Below are 26,606 nucleotides of genomic sequence, written 5' to 3'. Positions count from 1 at the left end.
ATGAAACGGAACACATTTGCCTGTGCATTGAAAAACACAAGTGTGGATCCGGAAATACAAATGTGAATCCTTTTGCGGATCATGAAATACAAGCGTGAATCCTTCTGTGTGCATGTGTGTATTATGAGACTGTTCTGAGCCCATACTAACATGCTTATGTTTGTATAATGACATGTTCATCATTAAAGTTTCATTTTAGCCTGTTAACATTTTCAATTTTCTTATTCAAAGAAAGGTTTCATGGGATTGCATTTCAGAAGAATGCTAGCTAAAAACTTTTAACTGGAACAAATGAAAGGTATAAAGAGTGGCCCATCTCTAACACTGATATGAAAAGCAACAAGCAGACTTAAGCATACACACGTTTATTTAAACTCTCTAAACAAAGTGCAGCACAACTGATGCAGAAGAACACAACACACACTAAGCACAGAGTTACATTCAGACACACACTCAACTGCCTCAGTAGCACAGTGCAATCCGACAGCAGGTCCGTTGAAGCATAAATTCATTGAACTGAACTTGGGATACAGCAAACGTCTGTGGATGCATAACGTCCGATTGTACATTTGCATATTATAACTTAGTGATAACCATGTTCTGATAACAGGACGGAGATTTTTCATATAAACATCCAAAATTGGTTTCTGAATTGTGTGTTCAAGTGAAGAGTTCCCTTCACGGCAACAAAGGTAGGCTCCAACGATCACAAGTTGACAAGATACATTAGGCTCATCTGTTTTCTTCTTGGACAAATGTCACACAGCTGCTTTTATTTAACACAAAATATATAAACGGTAAACCACAGCTCAAAGAGTTCTCAAGGCCAGACATGCGTATTCATAGAAAGTATTTTCTCACAATGAAACTGGCATGCCAAGAAAGTTTCTTAAGTCTTACACTCTTTTTTCTTCAGACATCTATTCATAATGATTGATTATAATTTCTTTATTCTTATTTTTTCACTTTGATTCCTTTAGTCCATGAGGAGGTGAAATGAATGAAAAGTAAAATATACAGAATAACATGCACTGGTTATCATTGTGCATCCAATTTGAAAAAAATGAATATTTACTGTAATATTATTAATATTATTTTAATTTCAGAATGACAATTTGAACATAAAAGTGACGCTACAAACGTATCTATAGCACCAAAAAAAAAGGAAGATGATTAAAAGTCGGGGAATGGGAAACATAAATCCTCTGCTAATAAAGCAAAAATACTGCAACAGACATGAATTCTGAACAACATCTTTTCCAATATACACTGCACCATCTAATAGGTAATACTAAAATGACAAAATACAAACATCAAGTTGCCAGGTCAGGCGAATGCAGGTCTATAGAACATAATACATATGTGTCATTTAATCACAAAATCTGCTTCAAGATGTCAAAATATTACACCGATCTGCAGTCTGGTGCTGAAAGACCAGCAAGGAGGTCACAAGTTGCTCTCCAGGCAACTCTCAGAGTCTCGTCAAGTCTCGTCACAGAGTCTTATGTGGAGTCGAGCACCTTTTTCTCCTCTCTTGCAAAAGGTTTTGTATTGCATCTGTGCAGGATAGGCTTTGTCAAAAACCTGCACACACATTCATAAACAGATTTAAAAAGCTGCCAATGGGTTTCCGTAATGATAGAAGCTTAATTGTGGCTGATTTCAGTAAATGGCGTTTAAAATCATTTTGAACAGAGAAGCTTACTTTTCCTATTCTATACGATGCAACAACCAGCTTGTGGCCATTTCAAGTGTTGCTTTCTACATAAATATGTGTCTTGACTGATATGACAAGATAATAAAAAGACAAAATAACCGTCTACAGTACGTTTGGCTAGCTGCTCATTTTGTATCATGCTGTTTTCATGTGCTACCGCCAGTTTTTCACCATTCACGTTTCAGTGCAAATATATATAATCATTGCCTTTTCAGTAGATTGGTTGGTTTCGAGGTAAGCTGAGAGTGCACCTTCCCATTAATGTCACAGCAATGGCTTAAAATACACAGTAACCAGGGCAACAAAATGATTCGTCCTTTCTGACAGAACTTGGAAGAGGCAACCAATTGCTTTGTTGATGATAGGGGAACCAGTGTAGGTGCACACAACCTAAAAAGGAAAAGAGCTACAAATCTTTGGTGTTTCTTTCGCCATAACTATATTAAGGCTGGAAATATTAATAAATAATGGAACATTTACAAATGAATAAAACATCAGAATCGCTGCCCCGGGTTCAGGGCTGCCATCTCCTGAATGCTACATGATCTCTTTGTGGGGCTACAATGGGCTGAAAGCTATTTGAAATGCGTGGGCCATCTATTGGCCAACTCATATAGTCCTAATGTGCGCATAAGCAGCCGTAGCTGACCCCTCTTAATGAGAACTAATGCAGGATCAGATTGGAATTTTTGTCTGTCAACTCCAGACACACTTGCACCCCACCACTGGCACCTCCCTGTTATAGATTGAACTCATTGAGCTACAATTTAGGTTAATGTCCCTGTGCATCCACTGGGAACAAATGCAGGGCTTTTAAAACACAAGGAGACAAGGAGAAGGAAAACAATTGGGCAGGGACAATATGCAGGACTGCTGAAGCCTATACAAGCCCAAATACAATGGGGAGAATTATAATAATAAAAAATGGGCGAATGTAGAATAGTAAAGTTGGGGAACATTGAATACTGTCCTTGATATCGAGCAGTGATTTTGTGCAAAAGCAAATTGGTTCTATATCTAGCTTTATGTCACAATTGACAATTGAACATTTTAAAAAGCATTGTTCCAAATCCTTGGGTGTTTAAAGGAAAACGCAATGTGCATTTTAAAGTATGACTGAAACACAATGTCATCAGATTTCATGCTATTAAATCCCATTAGCTTTGATTTATGGGGACATACTTCTTAACTGGTTAGATTTCATGACTGATTGCTGTGACATTTCATGGGATGTTTCTGGGTATCTCCAACTTGCTTCCCCAATACTTCACACCAGAACATTAAATGTACTCCAACATAAAACAACCTGTCAACCACATTTCTCATCAAGCCAAAAAAATCCATCAAAAACTGGAGATATTTTCCTCTTCCTTCACCGCCATTAGTAGAACTTGATTCCTCTGGTTTTCAGCATATTTTTCTCTCTTCCCTCTCAGAGGTGATGTCCCATTTTTTATAAACTCCTCTCATACATCACATCTAAATATAGATTTTTTATAAGCCAAAAAAATAAACGTGGGTGTCACCGAGACGGGGGTATGTAGATGGGTGCGTCCTATTAAAGTCCACTGGAATGTATTCAAGAGCCAGCCAGTCACTTGGAATGGGGAGGTGGGCTCGCTGGCTTGGTGAGGGTGTTGGGGGACGTCTCGGTGGTGGCCACTAGTCATACTGGGCCTTCAGACAGGCCCTCCAGGGGAAGGCTGGTGGCATTGTCCGTGGGCTGCGGGTCGTCCTGGGGGTGCGAGTGCAGGTGGGCAGCAGCAGCCAGACTGGCGTAAGGCAGGTGGCAGTCCGTGTGCAGAAAGGGTGGGTAGTGCTGGCGGTAGCAGATATAGGCAAACAGCAACCCGATCACTCCTCCAACAACGGCGTCTGCAAAGTCGCAAAAACACGTATATTTTAAGGTATGCATGTATAGTTACATTTAGCCCATGTGGAGGAAGAAAAACAACACCTTGTCGAGAACAATCCATTATTGACTGGGCACATCTGAACAATGCAACAAACTTGGAAATGCACAACTTCATCTCTTGTCCTATGGTCTACTGTGTGCAAAGAAACGTATTCTCCTATTATGGAAATCAAAAGATGTGTCCAGATTTATAGCTTGGATAACAACATTGACTAATACTCTGCATTTGGAAAGATTTATGACATTTATGTGAATTATATTAAATGAATCAGTTGGCACATAGTAATAGTATATATCTTAGCCGTACAAAATCAGCATCTTCTTATTACTGAAGCATTATCTGAATTAAGAAAGTTGTGCACCTTATTCCTTTGCATGAAGCATTAATGAAGTGTCCTTTAGCAGAGTTTGAACCAACCCCTCTCATGGGTTTGTTTTTAAATACATACATTTTATTATCCCTAAGAACCGTCCAAAAAATTGTCTATGAAAAGATGAATGTAAAAGAAACAAAAATCACTGGTGTCAAATTGTCTAAATATGACCCCATGCCCCTCTAACATCCTCTGATCATGCCTGCTGTACTGTATGTGCAACAGGGTAGTTTACAGCGTGATGGAAGTAAACTGAAAGGCAACGCGATGACTCTGTTTTACCGAGCACTGGGCCCACTTGCCTCCAGACAGGCTGTCTCTGTCATTTTGTCATTTCCGCTGAAAACAGTTTCGTATTATACCAACCCCCCTCTAAGCTATAATACATCATATAATATCATGCTGCCATGGTGAATAGTAAGCCTATATTGCCGGGTATAGATCATAATGACACAGCCAGCTGGTGGCTTGGACAGCAATAGTAGACGATTCCATTATATCAAAATTCTACTTTTCCATGGGGCCCACAGCACTTCCTTTATTTTCCCTTTCTGGGTGAAATGAAACATTGATTTCCACCATCCATAAACTATACAATGCATGAGCACGCTCTGAGAATGTTTCATCGACTCCTGTCAACTGGATTTAATAGACTGTGACTTGATGCAATGTATTTGTTTGGTGGCCTCATTGAGACAGACACAGTGATTGGTAGACCAGCATTCCCCCCCCCACCCCCCCCCTGGAGGACAAAGCTCACCTCCAAAGTGCGAAAGAATGGGGAGAATAGAGGAATCCACCAAGCATGGCCAGGATAATGGGGGCTCCAATCTTGTGTTGACACTGAGTGCAGGTTATGGGCCCCTCATGTTTAATGGGATGCACCATTGCTACCTACTTACAGTGTTGAGGGAAGACGGAAACTATTTGTCACGCTAAGAAATTGGAAGACCTGTATTGACTGTAACTGCTGTTTGTGTTGATGTGAATAAATACTGGTTGTTAAAAGAGTTGTCTTTTTGAGCTGCCCTACTCTCTGGGAACATATGGCTCTCTAAAACTAATTAACACCATATGACAGAGCTGCCATCATATTACCATATCTTCTCACCCACTCATCACACACAAATGCAGCGCCTTCCCCCTGTCCCCCCCCCAACTCCCCTTCCACTCCTTTCAGACCAGATATGCAAAACTATAGGTTACTAACGTAACCCCAGTTCTCAGAGTAACATGAAGTGAGATGTCTCACTATGGGATGCGCCTCCCCGCGTATGCCTCAGAAGCATCAATCTCATTACGCCAATTCTGATTGGCTGGTGATCTTGACGACCACGTCAGAGAATCCACCCACCCTTTAAGTAGCTTGCGCTACGACGCAGCGTCATTCAAAATAAGCACCTCTTCTCGCTTCGCCTCAGCAAGAAGGGCTGTCTGGTGAGACATCTCACTTCATATTACTCTGAGAACTGGGGTTACATTAGTAACCTATAGTTCTCATTCATAACACTCCGTTCGATGTCTTACTATGGGATATTGAGACTCCCGTATTGCTAGACAAGCTTATCTCGAAAATCACCAAAAATCAGTACTCAACAGGTAGAACTCTGTCCCAACACGGGGGCCCAGCACTGCATGGGCCACACTTGGAGCAGAGACATCCAATCTGTAAAAACTGACAAAAGTGAGCGGTGAAGACCAGCTCGCTGCTGCACAAATGTCCTGGATGGAAACATCCTTGAAAAAGCCCAGGACGTAGCCAGGCCACGAGTAGAATGAGCACGCAGGCCCGTTGGTGCCTGCAAACCCTGACTCGCATGAGCCAGAGCTATTGCTTTCACAATCCAGTGGGAGAGTCGTTGGCTGGTAACGGGCTTGCCCTTATGAGGGTTAGCCCAGGATACAAAGAGTTGGTCATTGCATCGAAACTCTTTAGACCTGTCCATATAGGTGCACAAGGCACGAACTGGGCACAGCAAATTTGGCCGCTGTTCTTCAGAAGAACATAACGGTGAAGGAAATGCCGCAAGGTCCATGGGGGTGCATGAGCCAACAACCTTGGGCACAAAAGCAGGGTTGGGCTTCAGCAACACTCTTGTTTGCCCCGGGGCAAACTGAGTGCATGAAGGGTGTACAGAGAGCGCATGAATGTCACTGACTCGCTTGGCAGATGCCAGAGCCAGCAACAACACTGTCTTCAGTGACAGGGGTTTCATGTCAACTTCTTCCAGGGGTTCAAATGGAGGTTGAGTGAGCCCATCTAACACCACTGCCAAGTCCCATAAGGGCACCAGTGACCTGGAAACAGGGAGGAGCCTGCGAGCCCCTTTCATAAAACGGCAGACCAAGGGATGTTGGCTAGTTGTCTTTCCCTCAAAACCCACGTGGCATGCAGCAATAGCAACCAGGTACACTTTAATCGTAGAGAAAGCTCTGTGTTTATCAATCAAGTCCTGTAGAAATGACAAAATCACACCGACAGGACATTGAAAAGAGACGTGTCCCTTTTGGAGGCACCACTCCTCAAACACCCTCCACTTACAGACATAAAGAGACCTGGTGGAGGAAGCCCTTGCACTCTGAATAGTGTTTATCACCTTCTGAGGAAGCCCCACTGTACTCAAATTATACCACTCACGGGCCAGGCCCATAGTGCCAAACGTTCCGGGTGTGGTTGAGAAATCGTCCCCCCCCCGCCTGAGACAGTATGTCCCTGGGAGCTGCCACGGCTGCCCGCACAGCAGCTGATATATCTCCGCCAGCCAATACATTGCAGGCCAGTGCGGAGCTATCAGGATCAGCGTGTGGCGATGCTCTCACACTCTGGCCAGAGTCTGAGGTATTAGAGCCAGGGGTGGGAACGCGTACAGATGGACCCGCGGCCAAGCGTGCGCGAGCGCGTCCACGCCTAACGGTGCGTTTAGACCGAGCATCGAAAAGAACAGTTGACACTGAGCGTTTTCTTTTGACACGAACAGATCTACCGCGGCTCGGCCGTAATGTATCCACAACTGACTCAGAATTGTTGGATGTAGAGTCCAATCTGCATATAGTGGTGCACCTCTGGACAACAGATCCGCTCCGAGGTTCATCACCCCCGGTACGTGCGTTGCTCTCAGAGAAAGGAGACGGCCGCAGCTCCATAGTATCAGTTTGCCTGCCAGCATGTGTAACTGGTACATCGTACAAACACCCGTGGACTGAGAAACAGGCCGAAGGGAAGCACTCTCTACTCGTAACAGACAATCTGAAAAGCGAACCTCAGATATTTTCTGTTTGGATAATATATTGGGATGTGAAAATACGCGTCTTTCAGGTCGATTGATGTGAACCAATCGCCCTGACGCACGAGACGCAGCAGAGATGCGTGAGTGAGCATTCTGAACTTGTATTTTCTGAGGTATTTGTTCAGAGCCCTTAAATCCAGGATAGGGCGAATTCCGTTCCCTCCCCGTTTGGGGACGAGGAAATACCTGGAATAAAAGCCGCTCTGACCCTGTTCGGGGGGCACTATATTTATGGCCTTTTTTTCTAACAGCGAGAAACTCTCCTGCTCTAGAATACGGGCCGACTCTCCCTGGGCTTGTGAATGCACAATGCCCGAGAAGTGAGGGGGGGTGACAGCGAATTGGAGTCTGTAGCCCCGTGATATCGTCCTCAATACCCAAGCTGAGCTTGTGAGCGCTTTCCACCTCTCACTCATGATAGTGAGAGGAGAAGTAGCCTCTGCCCTGCTGTCGGCTCTCTGTGCCTTCATTAGTTGTGTTATGGGGCCCTCTAGTGTCTGAACACGATAGTACTCCTGACTGACAACCTCGGCCGACACTGCGCATGCGCGTGGTGATAGTGCATTGACAGACTCGGTTACCGTCCGCTTGTTGAGAGAGGCGACAGCCCCCCTCAGAAGCGGCACAGTCACCTGACTGTTTATTGTTTTTCTTTTCATTATTTTTGACTGTGCCCTTGGCTTCAAGCCTGGAAACGAAAGTGGAATATGCTTTATTGAAAAAAGTGGACATGGGCTTGTGTGACGGGCAGCAGAACCTGCTGTCTCTAACATAAAGTCCATCTTCCTCACGGCGCGAACTTGGGGATGTTGTTTTGACATCACTCGAGGCGACGGGGAGTCGGGGGCATGGGTGGCCCCCGGAAGCACATTCCAGAGCAGAACAGGTCGGGCTTGAAAACAGAGAAACTTCCATCTCTTCCACCGAGGAGAGGAGGGAAGGCTGTCAGGCCGCTCTCTTCTTCTTTCTCGCCTGATGACCGAAGGTCTGGGCCGGCTGTGCCGGTGCAGCTGCAGTCGGAGCTGGGGACTTTCTTGGCCAGCTCGTCCTCGCCTCGTGCCTGGGTGGGGGACCCGAGGAGGGCTGTGGCTTTTGCCGTTTCCCGGAGGGTCGTGAGGCAGCCCGAGCGAAGGTTTGTCGCGGTGCCGTCGGAGGTGGCGGCTGAACCTTCCGGGGAAGACAGAGCTGGAGAGCCTCGTTCTCTCTTTTTGGCCTCACACCGCTGCTGCATCGAAGCCAGAGCAGTGCCAAATCTTCGGGGACAATTGGCATGGCCAAGACGTCCTCTTTCTGTCTGGTAGGTTCGTCAGGTTAAGCCACCTGGCTCTCTCCTGCACTTTACCCGTGGCTTGGACCGCACAGCGCTGCACGCGGAGGCAAATGTCCGTGATCGCGGTAATTTCATCCCACACAGCAGGCTCAGGTTTATTTGTCATGTCTTCGCACAGCTCTGCTTGGTAAGCAGTCAGCATCGATAAGACATTGAGCGCCCTGACAGATAAAGTTGCCGCTTTGTAAGCCCGTTCGGTCATTGCTGACTGAAAACAATCTGCTTTTGTCGGCAGTGTGGGGTTCCTGTTAGACTCCGAAGACAGCCGCAGTTGGAGGTGGGCTGCAACAAGCGGCTCCATAGGAGGCATGCGAAGCAAGCCGAGTTTCTCCATGCCCTCGAAATCCAAAGAGGAAGCTCCCTGGATCTGGGACTTACTGCTGAACGGGTGGTCTCTCCACGAGACAGACACCTTGTCCAGCAGCTCCGGAAAAACTGGGAGAAGTTGTCTTGCCATCCTCGCAGCCTGGGGCAAATTCTTCCCTTCATAGCGAGATCTGGTGGTCTCCTTTGCTACTTCAGACCAGGGGATGTCCAGCATGGACGCAGCGCGTTAGCACACGTCTTGCAAGTCCAAGCTGAGACGGGGCGAAGCTGGCATGCTTTCGCCCGGAGGAGCAGACACAGCATCAGGCTTGGCAGCCTGAGCGGATGAGACGAAAATATCATCCTCGTCTTCGTCTGAGTCGGATAAGAGAAACTCCGAGGCACCCTCTTCGTCTTCCTCTATATAGTCCAACTCCAGGACATCCTCCGCGGGCGGAACCACGGTGAGGTCCAGCTGGGAGCCCCAGCTAGCCTCAGCGCAAGGCTCAGCCTCCGTGGCGGCTACCTCCATGTCTCGGTTGCCGGCCGGCATATCGCTAGACATGAAAGGGTCTCCTCCCAACAGGCTAGCTTGGCAAGCTAGCCGTCGGCGGAGGCTCTTGATGGTGAAGCGGGCACAGTGTCCGCACGAACCAGGGGCGTCGATAGCCATCCGGGCATGTTCCAGCCCAAGGCAGGACGAGCAGACCTGGTGTGAGTCCGTGCTCGATATATTATACCCGCAGCCGCAGAGTCGAGCCTCAGAGCCTCCGTCTCCTCTGGTGTGAGGGAGAGAAGGGTCCATCCTCGATAGCCAGAGTGCCGACTTGGAGAGACGGAACAGTAACTGGTACGCAGCCATTATATATGAGGGTTGGACAAGTCCCCCCCACTTTTTGAAATGATTAGTTTAGATCCCCCCCACTTTTACCATGTGGAAAGTCCGTGAATCGGTCTATCCACTCGCCGCACTTTGTAGAGCGCTGTGTCAGTGTTTCACTATCAAATCCATTCCACTTGCTTATTGAGAGAATGCCCAAATCAATGAAACTCCGTACCATGTTTTCACTGCTGCTTTGTACCAAGGCAGATTCTCCCATAGCGCACGCATGTTCAAGGAGTGTTGCCATAGTTGGACAGCTCAGACCTGTTGTATGAAGCGATGCCGGTAGCAGAGGTAAGGCACACACACACCAAAATGTTCAGGAAATGGTTAATACAGCGAAAATCAAAGCTGACGATCTCTTGGTTTGATATGTTTTCTCCCCCAGACAACATGGACATAAGAACATTTAAAAGGAGAGGAAAGTAAGTCTTCAGCTGGTAGCAGTTAATCAGAACAGTGATGGCGGCGGCGGCAAAAGCGTCTCAATTCTGGAGAGGAGTTTTGTCTTTATGTCATGATAGAGAGATACAAATACTGAATAGCTTAGATGAGAAAAGGCATCGAAATGCCAGGTTACTAGTGTAAGCATTGGGTTGAGAGGTCATGTGTTGTGAGCATGCGCAGTCTGTCCTGGTGTGGAGAAGGAGAGCGTGGTGTGACTGTACAATAATAAACGGAGGCGCTATCTGGGACGCTCGAAAAAGTACTAAGTTCCTGAGTTTTTGTTACACAGAAGTATCATTGAAGCCTTAACACCTCGGACGTTACACTAGTATTTATCATCTAAACAGGGAACATGAATAACCCGATCTCTCTGTGCTCATGTAAACACCATGATGTCCATGTAGAGATGCAGTCAGTGTGTTTTACTGGAGCCTCTGTTTGATAAGAGATTATTTTCTGAGTTCTTTAACTTCGGTACTCTCTCTCAAAATGGTAATGTGCATCATGTTTTAATTATACTTCTTATCATTCAGAAGCTTTTTGTGTGTGTTTATGTTGTACCGAGTGCTTATAGGCACTTTCTATCCCAGTATTCAGTTAAATATTTATTTTCTGTGCACATTACATAGACTAGCTAATATTCTACCTACTGCTTGGGACTTTGAGTCTTCAAAATGTCCAATGTCACAGACTGGGACTTACTTTAGAGTCAGTTGTATTTACATTCAGTATGACTTGTTATGATTCAATGTGAAAGAGTATACTGCTCAATAAATAATGATCACTTCACCACCTCTCTTGACATCTAGACGCTTGAGAGTGAGTCAGAGGCAGAACACAGGGACAGTGGAGAGAGGTCCATTGCTGAGGTGAGTGATGAAAGGGAAATGACAGTTTAGAGAAAATTGTGATGTGGACTCTCATCCCAGAATTTTAAGGAAATCAGTGGGGATATTGAACAGGAAACATTTCAGTCAAGGGGCATCATATGACCAATATATACTGAAGAGCAACATTTATTTGAACATTTAAGTCAATGATACCATTCCTAGGTGAACTTAACATCCGTATGGAGTCAGATCAGTCTCAATATTAATAAATGCTCACAGAAGGATTCACAAATGTATTTTGCGATTTATATATAAATGACTCTCCACAACAATATCTCTCAATGCACTCCAAAATATTTATTGTTGTATATAAATGTACAAAAAAACGGGCATTTAAACTGCTTTTTATTAATTCAAAGACGGCTCTGAATTAATAATCAAATATGTTTCCTTTCTTTACTACTGAATGAAATTACAAAATGTACCCATAATTTTCCTCATGCTAGTATAGCCACATAAAAGTATCAAACCACCTAAAATGCACCAGAATACAGGAAATCTATATATTTTTTTTCGTGGTGGGGGAACCCCACACCCCCCGTTAAAAATGTCCCCCACACATTCGGGATGCTTCCTACGCCCATGTATGTTAATGTTCGATAATCAAAAACCTTACCGTTAAATAAAAACGGCGGGGCAGAGTTGAGTATTAACTGGTGTGTTAATTATTCAAATCTGTGCGAAGCAAGTGTAGCCGGCAAGAGTCCGGCAACCGAAAGTTACCTTTGAGTTGTTCAGTCTGTGGACGGTTAAGCTAGCCAGGCTACTGATAGTTTAGAGATGTGCTCCGAAGTGAGAAGAGGTGTTTGAATGACGCTGCGTCGTAGCGCAAGCTACTTAAAGGGTGGGTGGATTCCCTGAAGTGGTCGTCAAGATCACCAGCCAATCAGAATTGGAATAATGAGATTGATGCTTCTGAAGCATATGCGGGGAGGTGCATCCCATAGTGAGACATCTCACTTCATGTTACTCTGAGAACTGCGGTTACGTTAGTAACCTATAGTTTTGCATATCTGGTCTGAAAGGAGTGGAAGGGGAGTTGGGGGGGGGACAGGGGGAAGGCGCTGCATATGTGTGTGATGAGTAGGTGAGAAGATATGGTAATATGATGGCAGCTCTGTCATATGGTGTTAATTAGTTTTAGAGAGCCATATGTTCCCGGAGTTTTATGAATGAGAACTGAGGTGTGTAATTATAAGGTTTTTCCAGGATGCTGAATGAAATGCCACCTCACTGTAATCTGAGGCACTTTTAAGGATATCAAAAATCATACTATAGGCGACAGAAAACAGGTTCATAGGACAAATATTTGATTGAGTTGTGTGAATAACCAAGCTGTCTGACCGGATAAACTGTTCCCTTCTTTTTTAAGTGTTTTTTACAGTGACAAAGCTTTTCTAAAATCAGCATCACCCCGAGAATGCTTTTTACATTATCTGTATAATAATTCCTAAAGTGCCTTGGGCCAGGTGTGATTGAAAACAGTTTTCCGAACAGCAATCGGCTGACAGAAGCAGATATTTTACCACATAACTTTTTTTTTGATAGTCATTTAAATGTTAGCATCGCAATCATTTTCTTGTGTCCCCTATTTTAGCTGCTTTGCGTACCTTGCCAGTGGTGTTTGTAGTCGCAGGTCCGGGATAATGCAATCATCATGGCGCTGTAGAGAGGCAGCACCATAGCACAGAGACGCCAGCTACGCCCTCGACCTTTATCCGTAAAACACTGCAGCTTCCCCGCCAGGTAGAAGGAGGTGAAGCCAAGTCCGGAGAATGCAACTAGCAGGCAGAGAAAGAAAAACGTTGGTCTAGATCGAAAATTAAATACAGCATTTGGACTAGTATACCAGTGAAAACATAAACTTTGACCATGTTTCAAGGGACTTTCCTGTCCACCAAAGTCAACAACAATGCATAATGGACAAGTGTGCAACAGGAACAGTGCAAAGCAAATATGAAATCAGAAAAGAAACAGACAGCTAAAGTGTGAAGACCAAGTCATTTAGATTGAAGAAGGTAATGAAGAAGGCGGATGAGAGATGTTCAGCTTGTCCACTGCCACCATAGGTTTCCTGTCTGAGGAGAACATTCATGAGAAAATACCTCTGCACTGAAGTCAATCAGTGTGTGACAGGTGCCTGAGAGCAGGCAGAGGTAAACACATCAGCACAACCTAAACACTGAGGAAGACTTATGAAGCTAAGGTGTGATTTCAGTCAGGAAGACTATTACTTTACTTTATGTTTATTCATTCTCGATTCTTTGTCACTTAGAGGCCTCTGATCAGCTGATAGTAATACTAATAATAATACATTTTATTTATATAGCGCTTTTCACAACTCAAAGACGCTTTACAGTATGAGGGAGGGTAGACAAATAAAGACAGGCAAACAAATAACTATAGTAAAATAAAATAAACAACAAAAAAAAGGCAGTCAAGAGGAAGTTGATTGAGAGGTGGGGGGGGGCTTATGGGTAGACAGAGTTGAAAAGATGTGTTTTGAGGCGGAACTGAAAGAGTGTGAGGGACTCAGAGTCACGGAGATCTTGGGGGAGGGAATTCCAGAGCCTAGGAGCTGCCACTGAGAAGGCTCTGTCCCCAAAGCTGCAGAGTGTGGATGTGGGAATGGATAGGAGTCCGGCTGCGGTGGATCTGAGGGACCGTGGGGGTTGATAAGGAGTGAGAAGGTGTGTGAGATAAGGAGGGGCCAGATGGTGGAGTGCATTGTAGGTGAGGACCAGAATTTTGTAGTTGATGCGATGGGAGACAGGAAGCCAGTGGAGGTCTTTGAGGACTGGGGTGATGTGATGCCATGATTTGGTATGCGTAAGGAGACGTGCAGCTGCATTTCTTGCAGTCTGTTGAGGGATGTAGTGCTGATGCCGTAAAGAAGTGAGTTGCAGTAGTCGAGGCGGGAGGAAATGAAGGCATGGATTAGTCGTTCGGCTGCGGGGCGGGTGAGAGAGGGTAGGATTTTTGCAATATTGCGGAGGTTGAAAAATTAGGTGTTGACTGTTTGGCGGATGTGAGGTTCGAGGGAGAGGGTGGGGTCAAAGATTACACAAAGGTTGCGTGCCTGATTTGAGGGGGACACAATGGTGCCATCGATGGTGAGTGTTATGTTAGTGACCTTGCTGAGGGTGGATTTGGAGCTGATTAAGAGGAGTTCTGTTTTGTTGCTGTTCAGTTTGAGGAGGTTATGTTGCATCCAAGTTTGTATAGCTGTCAGACAGGAATCAATGTGGGTAAGGGGTGGGTTATGGAGGGATTTGGTGCTGAGGTAGATCTGAGTGTCATCAGCATAGCAGTGGAAGTCCAGGTTGAAGTGGCGGAGTATCTGACCGAGGGGGAGGATGTAAATGATGAAGAGGAGGGGGCCAAATACTGATCCTTGAGGAACGCCTTGGGTGACTGAGGCTGTGGCAGAGGAGTGGTTGGGGAGGGAGATGAAGTGGGATCGTTCAGTGAGGTAGGACTGGAGCCATCTGAGTGCAATACCTTCAATATCAATGTCCCTGAGTCGGGTGAGCAGGATGTTGTGGCTCACGGTATCGAAGGCTAGACTCAGGTCGAGGAGGATGAGAATATTGAGGGAACCAGTGTCAGCAGAGGTGAGGAGGTCATTGAGGGATTGGACGAGTGCAGTTTTCGTACTGTGGTGAGGACGAAATTCAGACTGAAGGGGTTCGTAAAGCTGGTTGGTTTGGAGATGGCTGTGAATTTGTTTGGCTACAATGCAATATTGAGAGTCCACTCTTTAAGTAAACCAACAACATTTGGCCAAGATCTCCAAAAGCCAAGCATAGTCTCATAGCTAATGTCAACTTTAAATGTGTTCTTTATCTCACTGTCAGCTGTCATTTTAGGCATTAAAGCTTAATCAAGCTACATCTACTGGATCCAGTAACGGAGGGCGTCTCAATGCTTTTTATTAATGTCCTATGGAGAACAGAAAAAGCAGTTGTTGAATGCATGGTGGGACAGTTGCAGCAATTCTTGGGTGGTCTTGATTTGCATAATGTTAACAAATATGGAATCTAACTTTAAACAAACTATCAATCTTGGCAATCTAAAAAGCATCATATTTCGGTATAGACAATTTCTCCCCTTAAATGTTTTACCATAAGACTTTGGTGGATTGTTTAGACAGAATGAAAAAGAAGGCCAATGACGTTGATTCTTGCTTCAAACGGCTAGCAGAGATCAGGGTGACCAATCAGGTGCCTTCCAAGACAGGAACGTCCGCGTTTAAGCAGCCAGTTTAGTGGAGAAGCTCTTTGCCTGATCTCATGGACATCCAGCATGGATGTGCTTTCCTGAGCCAATACACAGTACAAAATGTGATCCTTAATGACTGGTTTCTATGCAAATACTGCCGGACTGAGATAAGAGAGGAGACTCTCCCAACTTGAACCAAATCTCACATCAGATTAGTATAGAGCAGAGTTCGAGGAGGGGTGAAGACCACAGCGGGCAAACTCAGGGGACCGGGCCCGACGGCGAAGACCGGACAGCTCCGGAGGCCGGGCAGGAGCCGGTGTCTGCAAGATCCCCCACGGAAGAGGACACAGGGCCGGCAGGAGCCCCGGCAGGAGAGCAGTCGGCGGAACCTCCAACTGCACGGGACATAGGGTTGGCAGGACCCCCGGCAGAAGAGTAGGCTGCGGGACCTCCAACGGCTCAGGACATGGGGTTGGCGGGACCCCCGGCAGAAGAGTAGTCTGCGGGACCTCCAACGGCTCAGGACATGGGGTTGGCGGGACCCCCGGCAGAAGAGCAGTCTGCGGGACCTCCAACGGCACAGGACATGGGATTGGCGGGACCCCCGGCAGGAGAGCAGTCGGCGGGGCCTCCAACGGGACAAGACATGGAGTTGGCAGGACCCCCGGCAGAAGAGTAGTCTGCGGGACCTCCAACGGCTCAGGACATGGGGTTGGCGGGACCCCCGGCAGAAGAGCAGTCTGCGGGACCTCCAACGGCACAGGACATGGGATTGGCGGGACCCCCGGCAGGAGAGCAGTCGGCGGGGCCTCCAACGGTACAGGACATAGGGTTGGCAGGACCCCCGGCAGAAGAGTAGTCGGCGGGGACTCCAACGGCACAGGACATAGAGTTGGCAGGACCCCCAGCGGAACCTCCAACGGCACTTGAGTAGGGACTTGAGTGGGAACTCGAGAGAGAGGGCTTGAGAGGGAACTTGAGAGGGATCTCGAGAGGGAACTTGATCGGGGACTCGAGAGGTGACTTGAGAGGGAACTCGATAGGGAACTCGAGAGAGAGAGAGGGCTTGAGAGGGAACTCGAGAGGAAACTTGAGAGTTGACTTGAGAGGTGACTCGAGAGGGGACTTGAGAGGGAACTCGAGAGGGAACTCGAGAGGGGACTCGAGAGAGGGTTTGAGAGGGAACTCGAGAGGAGACTCGAGAGGGAACTCGAGAGAGGGCTGGAGAGTGAACTCGAGAGGATACTCGAGAGGGAACTCGAGAGGTGACTCGAGAGGGAACTCGAGAGGTGACTCGAGAGGGAACTCGAAAGGGAACTCGAGAGGGAACTCGAGAGGGAACTCGAGAGGAGACTCGAGAGGAGACTTGAGAGGGAACTCGAGAGGGGTATTGAGATGGGTCTTGAGAAGGAACATGTGTCGGTCGGTACGCCGACAGGACTCGGGGAGCTGGCGTCGGCTGAACAGCCAACAGGAGACGAGGTGCTGGAGTCGGCCGGTACGCGGACAGGACACGGGGGGCTGGCGTCGGCCGATGAGTCAACAGGTGACGAGGAGCCGGAGTCGGGACCATGACTGCTGGGGCCGGTATTTGAGCCGGAACCATGGCTGGAACTGGGGCCGGAACCATGGCTGTATGGGCCGGTTCTGGAGTCGGAAACATGGTTGTAAGATCCAGTTCTGGAGCCGGAAACATGGCTGTAAGGTCCGGTTCTGGAGCCGGAAACATGGCTGTAAGGTCCGGTTCTGGAGCCGGAAACATGGCTGTGTGGGCCGGCACTGGAGCCGGAAACATGGCTGTAAGGTCCGGTTCTGGAGCCGGAAACATGGCTGTAAGGTCCGGTTCTGGAGCCGGAAACATGGCTGTAAGGTCCGGTTCTGGAGCAGGGGGCATGGCTGCTGGGGCCGGCACTGGAACCGGAACCATGGCTGCTGGGCGCGGAGCGGAAGCCTGGACCCTGGCTGTGTAAGCCAGGTAATGGAGTATGGAAGCAAAGCTGCGTGGGCCGGTACTGGAGCATGGAGCCATGGCTGCTGGGGCTCGGGCTGCTAGCCTGGCCTTGCGACTCCTTCTCTTCGCAGCCGCCTGAATACTCCGTGGATCTCCATAAGCCAGATGAGTTCCATCATACGACTCCTGAACAGGAGCAGGAACTGGGGCAGAAGCATGGGTTGACTTCAGACGGATCCCACCGAGGCGTATGGTGCCAGGTTGGGAAATTGGGAGACAGGGAGCTAGCATGCCTGGGGCTAGCAGGTCGGGAATCCCACACCGGGATCATGGCTGTTGGAGCACGGGCTGGAATCCTGGCCCTGAGTCTCCTAGAGGCTCTTTGGAGACTCCGTGGACCTCCAACAGGACCGTAGTCGGATCCGAGGAAAGGGTTACAAGCGTCGGACCAATCTTCAGGACAACTTGTGAACAGCTGTAACCAATCCGGCAACGAACTTCTAAACCAAGGCATTTCGGCCACCTCCATTCGTGCTCTCTCGAGAATAGCCTCTTTGTCCTTTCTAGAGGAAGTTCCTTTCCACTCGGCATGAAAACATTGAAGGGAAAAGTCAAAATCTTCCATATCCGCTGGGTCCATATTTTGGTCGGTTCGTTCTGTCACGGTTTGTGAAGGAAGCAGGACCCAAATGCAGATATAAACTGAAAAAACTCCTTTATTTCAAGGCTATGATATAAACAATGACAAAACAGAACACTCACCGCAGAACTAGTCATGGCACAAGACGAACCGACAAAGACAGACAGAAAACCCAGAACTTAAATACACACAAGACTAACCCACAACAAGACACAGATGAGGAAGGAGGAGAAAACACAGGGGCCACAGGTGAACATAATCAGACAATTAGACACACCAGGGAAACTAATGACAAGAGGAAAAACAAAGGGAAAAGGACCAGACGATAACCCAGAGGAAAACGTTACAGGGAAAACCGCAACAACACCCAAACCTACAAAACTATAAACGTGACATAACATGAGAATCGTGACATGAGCTACTGGCTGTGCTAAAGGAGCTGTGCGTCTTAGTTGATGGAGGTGAGTGCAAGGGTCTAATTGTGTGAATTAAAAAGTTGTGTGATAGAGCCATAAAAGGTGGAGCTGAGACAGGGTCATTAGTTTAATGCTGCAGCGGGCCAAACAACACCCATCAGCAGCCCATTTGTTGCCTAGCCCACAAACTGGCCAAGAATAGTAAAGATGCCAGTACATGTGTGCAGCCTGTAGAGAGAGAGAAAGGATGGTGGGAAGAAAGGGCAGACAGTCCAGCTGTCTGAGTAGCCGCCCTGCTGTCATGGAGCAGGAGTTGGCTCCATTAACTCTGCATTTTCCATTAGGTAGTATATTGGATGGCTGGTATAGGCTGATATTGGGTTTTTAATAAAGAATGGTTATACGGCGTCACCCATTTATGAAATTATGGGTATACTGTAGTTTGTGTTATCGCATATAAATGTTAAATTGAATGAACACTTTTACAAGATTGTCTAATGGGAAATTCTGATTGGATTTCATAAAGGTCTGTTCGTATTTTATAGTACATGTTTTATTTTTGCAGACATCCAGCAGCCATATCCAAGTAAGCTCATGTTAGAATGTAATGAGGGCAACATGGGCAAACAAGGGGATGTTGAAAAGTAAGCTCTGGCCACTTTTGTTGGCCCCATAAATGTTTCTGGGAGGACAATGGAAATATTTCTGCTTATCTATGCAGAGAATTGTATTTTGGGTTGTTTTTCATTAGATTGTAGAGGCTCAAAGAGAAACCCAAGAGCCTACAGTGTGTGTTGTCCAGCTCTGAAGCATACTGACTAATTGAAAGAAACACTGCACACGTTGTCATTAGATGGTCCAAAATCCAAAAAGAGAAATAACAAAAAGCCAAGGGAGGCACTAGACAGGTTTAAACCCAAAAACCATGTGCTACTGGGGTTGATGGTAATGTCTTTATTCTCAGAGGTGTTTTGTCATAAAGCAAAGTTTTGATTAATTAGAAAATGATATCAAAAGTTATGGCATTATTCAAATTCATCCTCTAGCGGCCCCAAATATCTCTAGCAAATCTCAAGGAAATCCATTTAATTGTTGCTAATGTATTTTACTCAAAATCCAAAATGTCAAGGAGTCAGTAAATGTAAATCTCAAGTGACTCTATGAATGTCTGTACACAATTTGAATGGGAGTCTTTCCAATAGCTGTTAATATATTTTCATGCTCCAACAACTGGTAAGCCGACAGTAAGTTTCCATTAATAGAGACGCTAGCTAAAAGGCTAAAAACAGAACAACATCCAGAACAGTACCATGGCCTAGAACGGACTTAAACCCTTATTAAATGGATCTCTTATTGCTTCCGGTATGGGCCCCGTGAGGTGGCCTACCACCTCACTTACTTGAAATCATATTGTAGTTTAAGTGGTAAGATTACATTTGGCCTATGGGTCCTTCTTAATAAGTAGTTCACAGCCTTTGGAAATCAGAAATCCCCAAGGGCTGGATTTATAAAGTTAAACATTTCTGCCAGTTAAATCAATCTACATGGAGAGCAGGGAAAATGTAAAAGATGCAAACTAAATCATTGATACCCCGTGGTATATAAAATCCTGCAAATCACCACCCACAACGTTTAGCACATGGGTTTAACAGACAACAACACATTACTGTGAGTTCATCAGACCTTCTGTTGGCAGGTCAAGCCATTCTAGATCTTCAGCATCCCTCAGTGCAAGAACATCTCAATTCTGGGCGATCCTCATTTTCAATCACATAGCAGTTCTCACCATTTATTTCCATAACTCTAGCCATGGCTAAGACGATTACATTACTCATGTGGATAGACAGAACTAAATTATGCATGAACCAGTGACTCAGTCTGCTGACTTTAGCTTTGGAAAACTCGCAGCAGTTTCACATGAGAAAATCACACATTTCCAAAACACCTCTCCTCTCCTCTTATAGTTTCTGCAAACTGCAATTTCATGACCTTACTTATTGTTTTTTTCTTACTTATTTGTTTCTCTTGTTCTGTATTCTTAATCAAATTCAGGAACAGGTTTATCAGAATCAGAAGCAGGTTTATTACCAGGTAGGTTGATACGTACGAGGAATTTGACTTGATGTGATGGGGCATAACATAACAAAAAAAGTAAACATAATAAAAAATATGGTAAAATATATAGCAGAAATAGAAATAGATTGGAATAAAATTGAATTATATATGGAATTAAATTCGGCAGTAATAAAAAAAGAAAATTCATCTCCCTAATACAATTTATTTGTGAGTTTAGTACACAGGGAATCCAGCAGGTTTACCGCTATTACTTGTTATCATTATTCATTCAGATTGATGAAGGCTGGAGCCTAAAGAAGAAGGCAGTGCGGACAGGTCATCAAACTCTCAGAGGGTGTTTTAGACATTGCTGGTTTCAGGCTCCATAAAATATGCTGATGGTCCGTTTAAACCCACATATCTTCTTATTTTTTTAGAATAGGGTTTTCATGGCTCAATAAGAGGTGGTCAGAAAGTGCACAATATTCTGTTGGCCTCTCCGATTGTAACACAGATATAAATAGATGTCATTAGACCAGTGGTAATTGCATTTTAAATAGTTAAGCTATCATTAGGTGGTTTACTGTAGCATGAAATCACACTGCATACAAACAACATATTTGCAGTCATCACCTTGAGGAATATAATAATATAATTATTTGCTGGGCCATGCATTATACATGAGGGTGAAAAGCAAGTGTCTGTCCCTCGCAATCATCTAAACGTGCACAAAAACAAATTTCTACATTTGAGATTTGCATAATTAACTAAGCCAGAACATTGGTAGGGTGACACAATGAATACTTGGGGTACTAAACAGCCACTGAAGGAGGCTCCTCGAGAGGCATCAATGGATTTTGAAAGGCCAAAGAGAAGGCAACCAAGGGAAAAGCATTCTGGTCGTGAATCCGCTTCGTGAATCGAAAGCGTTGACAAGCAATTCCTGCGAGACAAAACAAAGATGCCTAATGAATGCAGTGAGATTTTTTTTCAAAGGTTTGTTCAGAGGATACAAAAGACAAAAGTCTGAATGCACTTTTTAGGATCACTAGGGGGGGGGGATTTTTGCAATCATAGCTATACTGTATATACTGTAGGACAACATTTGATGAATAAACTCAGTAGTTCAAGGTGTACAGGATATTAAACCGTTCAAAAATGTAGCATAGAAAACTAAATGTTCTTTTTGGGGACAATATGATTAATATACGCTTGAAACTCACTTCACTATATGATTTGATATAACTCCCTGCAGGAATATTATAGTACTGCATGCAATTGCTGCATACAAAAGGTCAATGTATTAAGTGCCACAGACTCATTAAAAGTTCCCTTTAGAAATATTATGGTGATACAAAGAGCAAGTAAGATGCCACAAAGCACAGTAAGGTCGCATTAAATGTACTCTGTGTCATAAATATACAATGGATTACTTAACCAGAGGCATGGTTTACAAATCCATGCTTACATTGTTTCTAGAATGCTGGGGGTGGCAGGGGTCAAAGGTGAGGGAGGTATAAATGCAATCAGGTAAAAAGCAGAGAGAAATTAGTGGGAAGAGGAGTTTTTACAGATGCCGCAGTACATTTGCATGTGTTCTCTTGAACCCGTTATGGATTTTGACAAGTGAACACAGAGGAGACATTTTAAAGTAGATAAGTGCTCTTTCAAAGCAACGGGTTTGGCTGCGGATTTAAAAAGTGGAGTCATGCTCCGGTCAAACCCTCAGCTAAATCTAATAATTGTGGTAATGTCAGTCTCTTTTCCTTCCTGCCCTGTATTTCTGCTGAAATATCTATCCTGGAACTGCACACAAACGGTCTAACTGTTAAACTGCAGCGCTTCTGTTTCCCATCTCCCTTCCCTCTTTCTGTTTGGACCTTTAACCCCTTCAAGAACCGGTGGGACATCTGCCTCTTACCAGAAGCGATGAATATTAACCACCCATTAACATACAGAAGCCCAACAGGAAGTCATTATTAGCGCTGTAGAATTGCTGTAGAACTCCTACACAAGCTCTTTGGACACTCCTAACAGCATGAAGTGTTCATGAGTGAATGATAGTAAACACATGAGAGCAGAGGTGTAACTCTCCAGATAGTGATTAATGTGATGGACAGTCCAAGCTTTGGATCATTTAATAACGTCATTTATTTGCAAAGGAAAGAAGACATGTGGAGATTCAAAGATGTGATTAGGTCTGTCCCTCAGGATTCATTTCCTTTTTTTCTTAAGTGCGTAATAATTGATCATATTTAAAGGCTTAATTTGCACAGGGGGGAGATGGTGCGATGAATATGAATAAGGAGATAACCTATAGCTAATGCTACAGGTTGTGTTTGATTTACAGCCGTGTGTATCCAAGCAGTGTTTCAGGAGAGTTTGTGTTTATCTGTTAATGTTTGCTCTTTCTGGGACTTGTCTCGTCCAATTTCTATCACTTTGCTACGTGGTGAGGAAAACAAATCAAATCAAGCAGAACCGAAACAATTGGAAACGCAATAATGGTTTGTTTGCTTTAGAAAATAGCTTTCATTAAACACTGAATCCTTGTGTGTGTTTACATTTTGATCCAGGCTGATTGTGATGGAATAGTTAGGACTTCATTTTACCATGCAGATTATCTTGTGAGGCACAAGGAATAAAAATAGATTTATTTTACCTTTAGTAGAGGCTATCATAGCAGCCAAAAGTGTTGTTGCATTGTGTCCAGAAGCCACTTTGAATACAATGCAGTGTTTCCCACAGATTTGAAATATATTTGGGGGGGTGGTGGGGTTGAGGTGACATGCAACCACATTAACATGAACCTTTCTGTTGGTAGCTTGTTAGCAGACCCTTCACAGGATTGCAGAGCAAACAGGTACAGGCAGGGGCCAGGGCCCATAGTGATAGCCCTATAGTTTAAATCTACTACCCACAAATAAACATATGAACATGGGTTACTATTTAAAAAAGTAAGATTTTGTTTTAAATGTTGGAGTTAAATGCATCAATCTGGTGCACTTTGAGGGGCAAATAAAGAGACTAGATATATGGGAACACCTATATGAAACAGAACTGTATACATTTCAATAATCATAAAATCAGGGCCATAACCAATAACATATCCAATATGAAAAAACACTGACACCCTCAAATGGAAATATGTGTTTACATAAATGGTGACCAAACCGTTTGAGACCCACTGAGAACTTAGACTAAGTTAACTATCTAAACACTCAGAGAGTCCTTTACCTCATCTGAGCTGAGATTATCCCGAGCTTGAACACTGTAAATTGTAATAGTGCCCCTTACTTAAACAAAATAGTGACATCAACTGATATCTACATTATTTGTTAACTTAACTCAATACAACAAAGTTAAATCTACTTTCTTGTGAGAGAAGTTATTTAACTTATCAGCTTGAATTAACCGTTACTTGAAAGTATGAGTGAGCAGCTCTCTTTGTACACACGTGGACACCAATCGGAGAAACTCGACAGAACTCGGAAGGCTTCGGCGACTACACATGCGCAGTTTGCCACAGAGACGTCAGACCGACGTCATGGGCTATGGAACGAAGCGGGAAGAAAGCATTGTCGAGAGTCTACGGTACGTCTACACTACAGCCATCAAAAAATGCTTTCAACGCTTCGCCCATTCACTTGAATGGGGTGACGTAGAAGATTTTTAATATTCGCCGAACTGCATTGTGGGGAGCATGGCATGGCTTTGCAAGCATCACGAGCATCTATCGGCATCAAAAGTTGAACAATGTTCAACTTTTGAGGCTCGATGCTTGGCATCAGCCAATCAAATCCCGTTTATGCAAATCCCGCCAGTGCAAGCGCAGCCAATCAAACCGCGTGCAAGCTGGGAGAGCCAGACCGCAGTTCATTTCCTCATATTCCAAACGAGATATTACGGTAGCGAATCACCCGGTTCTTTACGACCGGAACTATTTACCGGGATACAAACCGGAGGAACCAGGCATGGAGGGAGGTGGCAGAGACAGTGGGTGAAACTGACAGTTTTTTCGCCTGTTTGGAGAGTTTATATCCAGTTTACTTCGTTTTAACATTGCTATTGCTTCGTATGTCGGGGGCGGGAGATTCATGTGATTGGTTGCTCGCAAAAAATCGCCAAGCTTCAGACACGCCCAGCTTCAAGATTTTTTGATGCCTGTAGTGTAGGGGTCGGCAACCCCTGGCACGCGTGCCAGCATTGGCACGCGGCACCGTAACCAGTGGCACACTAGGAATAAGTGGAATAAGTGTGCAAAATATTGAAATTGTATTTTCCGATCCTGAAAGAGACCTCCGCCAGAGCGCGTCTCCCCGTTACCTGCAGAAGGAAGCCATGCATGCAACGCAGCCCCGCTCTCTTTATCTCCAGGTGACTTTCTGCCGCTTTCCTCCGTGGTGCAGTGCTGATCGTTTCACCACAGAGGAATAAAGCACTTCACTAATTGCAGTACCCATAAGGAGCTGTACAAATGCCGCAGTTTTTGCGTGGCTGTGTATTTAGTTGAAAGCCCAGTGGCGATCTGCTCATCTGTTATCGAAATAATACGCTACAAAGGGGCGGACTGGCCATCTGTGTGTTGAACTTTCTTGTTGGCTCCCAGACCGTAGTCGAGGAGGGCAGAATCAACAAGCTTCAGGTTCAATAACCAACTTTAACTTAAATGACTGGAGAGAGGTGAGCTCTTCTTGGGAGGCCGTTGCATTTATTTAGCTGTTCTTCTGTTTCACAAAATACATCACAGACCTCTGTTTTTCCGCTTCCTCGTTTCACTTCCATGAGCCTAATATCCTAACATGTGTGCTCTGGAGAATCACAGAACGGACGATCGTTCTTATTATTATGCCGTTTAAACCAATTATTTAAATGAATTTGTTAAATTCGGCATCATGTAAGTTGCGCTGACAGGTCCACACACTGCTTCCCCGCAGCGAGGCTCCCCCGCCCTCCTGCTGATAGTTCACGAGCGTCCAGCACCTCAACCCCCCCCCCCCCCCCCATTGATAATTCTCGATCGTTGACACCTATGGTTGGCACGCTGATAGCAATTTTTTTTTAAATGGCACTTCATATCAAAAAGGTTGCCGACCCCTGGTCTAAGGACATGAGAAGGTAAGTTTTAACAAACAATATTGTGCTACAGATTTTGGAAGTTAGCCGAAATCATTCAGGGTTAGCTATCGTTATTTTTTTGTAATGAGTCATCCTCTTTATTCAGACGAACACTGACTTTTACCGTGTTTAAGTACAAATCGTGGTAAGGCTATAAGGTAAGAGCTAACTTTAAAGCTAAGCAAGTTAGCCCGTCATGTTGGCATAGCCTATGCCATGGAATTAATTCCGGTAAAATAAATGTATTTGAAGAAAACTTGTGTAAAAGCAAAAGCAGTATGTCCGTTAACGGTTGACACATTTAGCAATGGCTGCATTCCCTGTTAGCACACATTAGCCATTGCTGCACTCTCCTCTACCGCCATTTTAGGCGTTGCTATTGTTGTCACTTTAGCCTACGGGACGCAACATCTTGCAAATAACAGCGTCTTAGGGCTTCTTAACATTTAAAAACCTATTAATGATGCATACCCACTTTACTTGCTCATCATCATCAGTGAGCTATTTTTAGAATGTGCACGCTACGTTCGTTTTAGGCAGGCTGTGTGTCCTGCTCCTTCGTGAAGATGACGGCTTGAGTCTATACAGTCTATGGTCTAAAACAAACAATGATAAACTAATTTGAAAGTGTGTGGGACACAAGCAGGATTTTGAACAGTGAACATGGGGAAATGACGCCCAGGACATGACCAACAGCAGAGGCTATAATGCAGAGTTGTTTGACTTTTTACACTTTGTTGTTCTCCTCCTTTCCTCCGCTCTTGTCTCGGACTGTGAGTGTGTGCATTTGTGTGTGTGTCGGGAGGGGAGCCCCGCCCTTCAGAAACAGAGCTGAGGAGAGAACGTGCAATGCAGTGGACACTGAAACATGCGCATACATTGGATAAATAACATAAGCGTTTAGTTTATTTAATAAAAGAGCACATGTTCAATGCAAAAAGTGACCGTAGATAGATTACTTCAGTTGCAATTTGGCATATATAATACATTTTTAAAAAAAAAGACACGTTCTCTCCTCAGCTCTGTTTCTGTAGGGCGGGGCTCCCATCCCCA

At 45.1% G+C, this 26,606-nt stretch overlaps 1 protein-coding gene across 1 annotated transcript in view; it reads right to left on the bottom strand.

The window, feature by feature from the left end:
• Positions 1-204: 204 nt before the first annotated feature.
• The window catches only part of plpp4 (phospholipid phosphatase 4), a 95,044-nt gene continuing 68,642 nt past the window's right edge, over positions 205-26,606 (bottom strand). The window contains exons 6-7 of the mRNA XM_079687466.1: positions 12,760-12,930; positions 205-3,592 (exon numbers count right to left, since the gene is read on the bottom strand). Of these exons, the coding sequence (XP_079543592.1) occupies positions 3,384-3,592; positions 12,760-12,930 (380 nt within the window). The 3' untranslated portion in view covers positions 205-3,383. The remainder of the gene's footprint in view (positions 3,593-12,759; positions 12,931-26,606) is intronic.

This window comes from Notothenia rossii (genome assembly GCF_949606895.1).
Source record: "Notothenia rossii genome assembly, chromosome: 6".
Classification (NCBI taxonomy): domain Eukaryota; kingdom Metazoa; phylum Chordata; class Actinopteri; order Perciformes; family Nototheniidae; genus Notothenia; species Notothenia rossii.
Note: the sequence above shows the minus strand (reverse complement) of the source record. Positions and strands in the feature narration are given on the sequence as shown.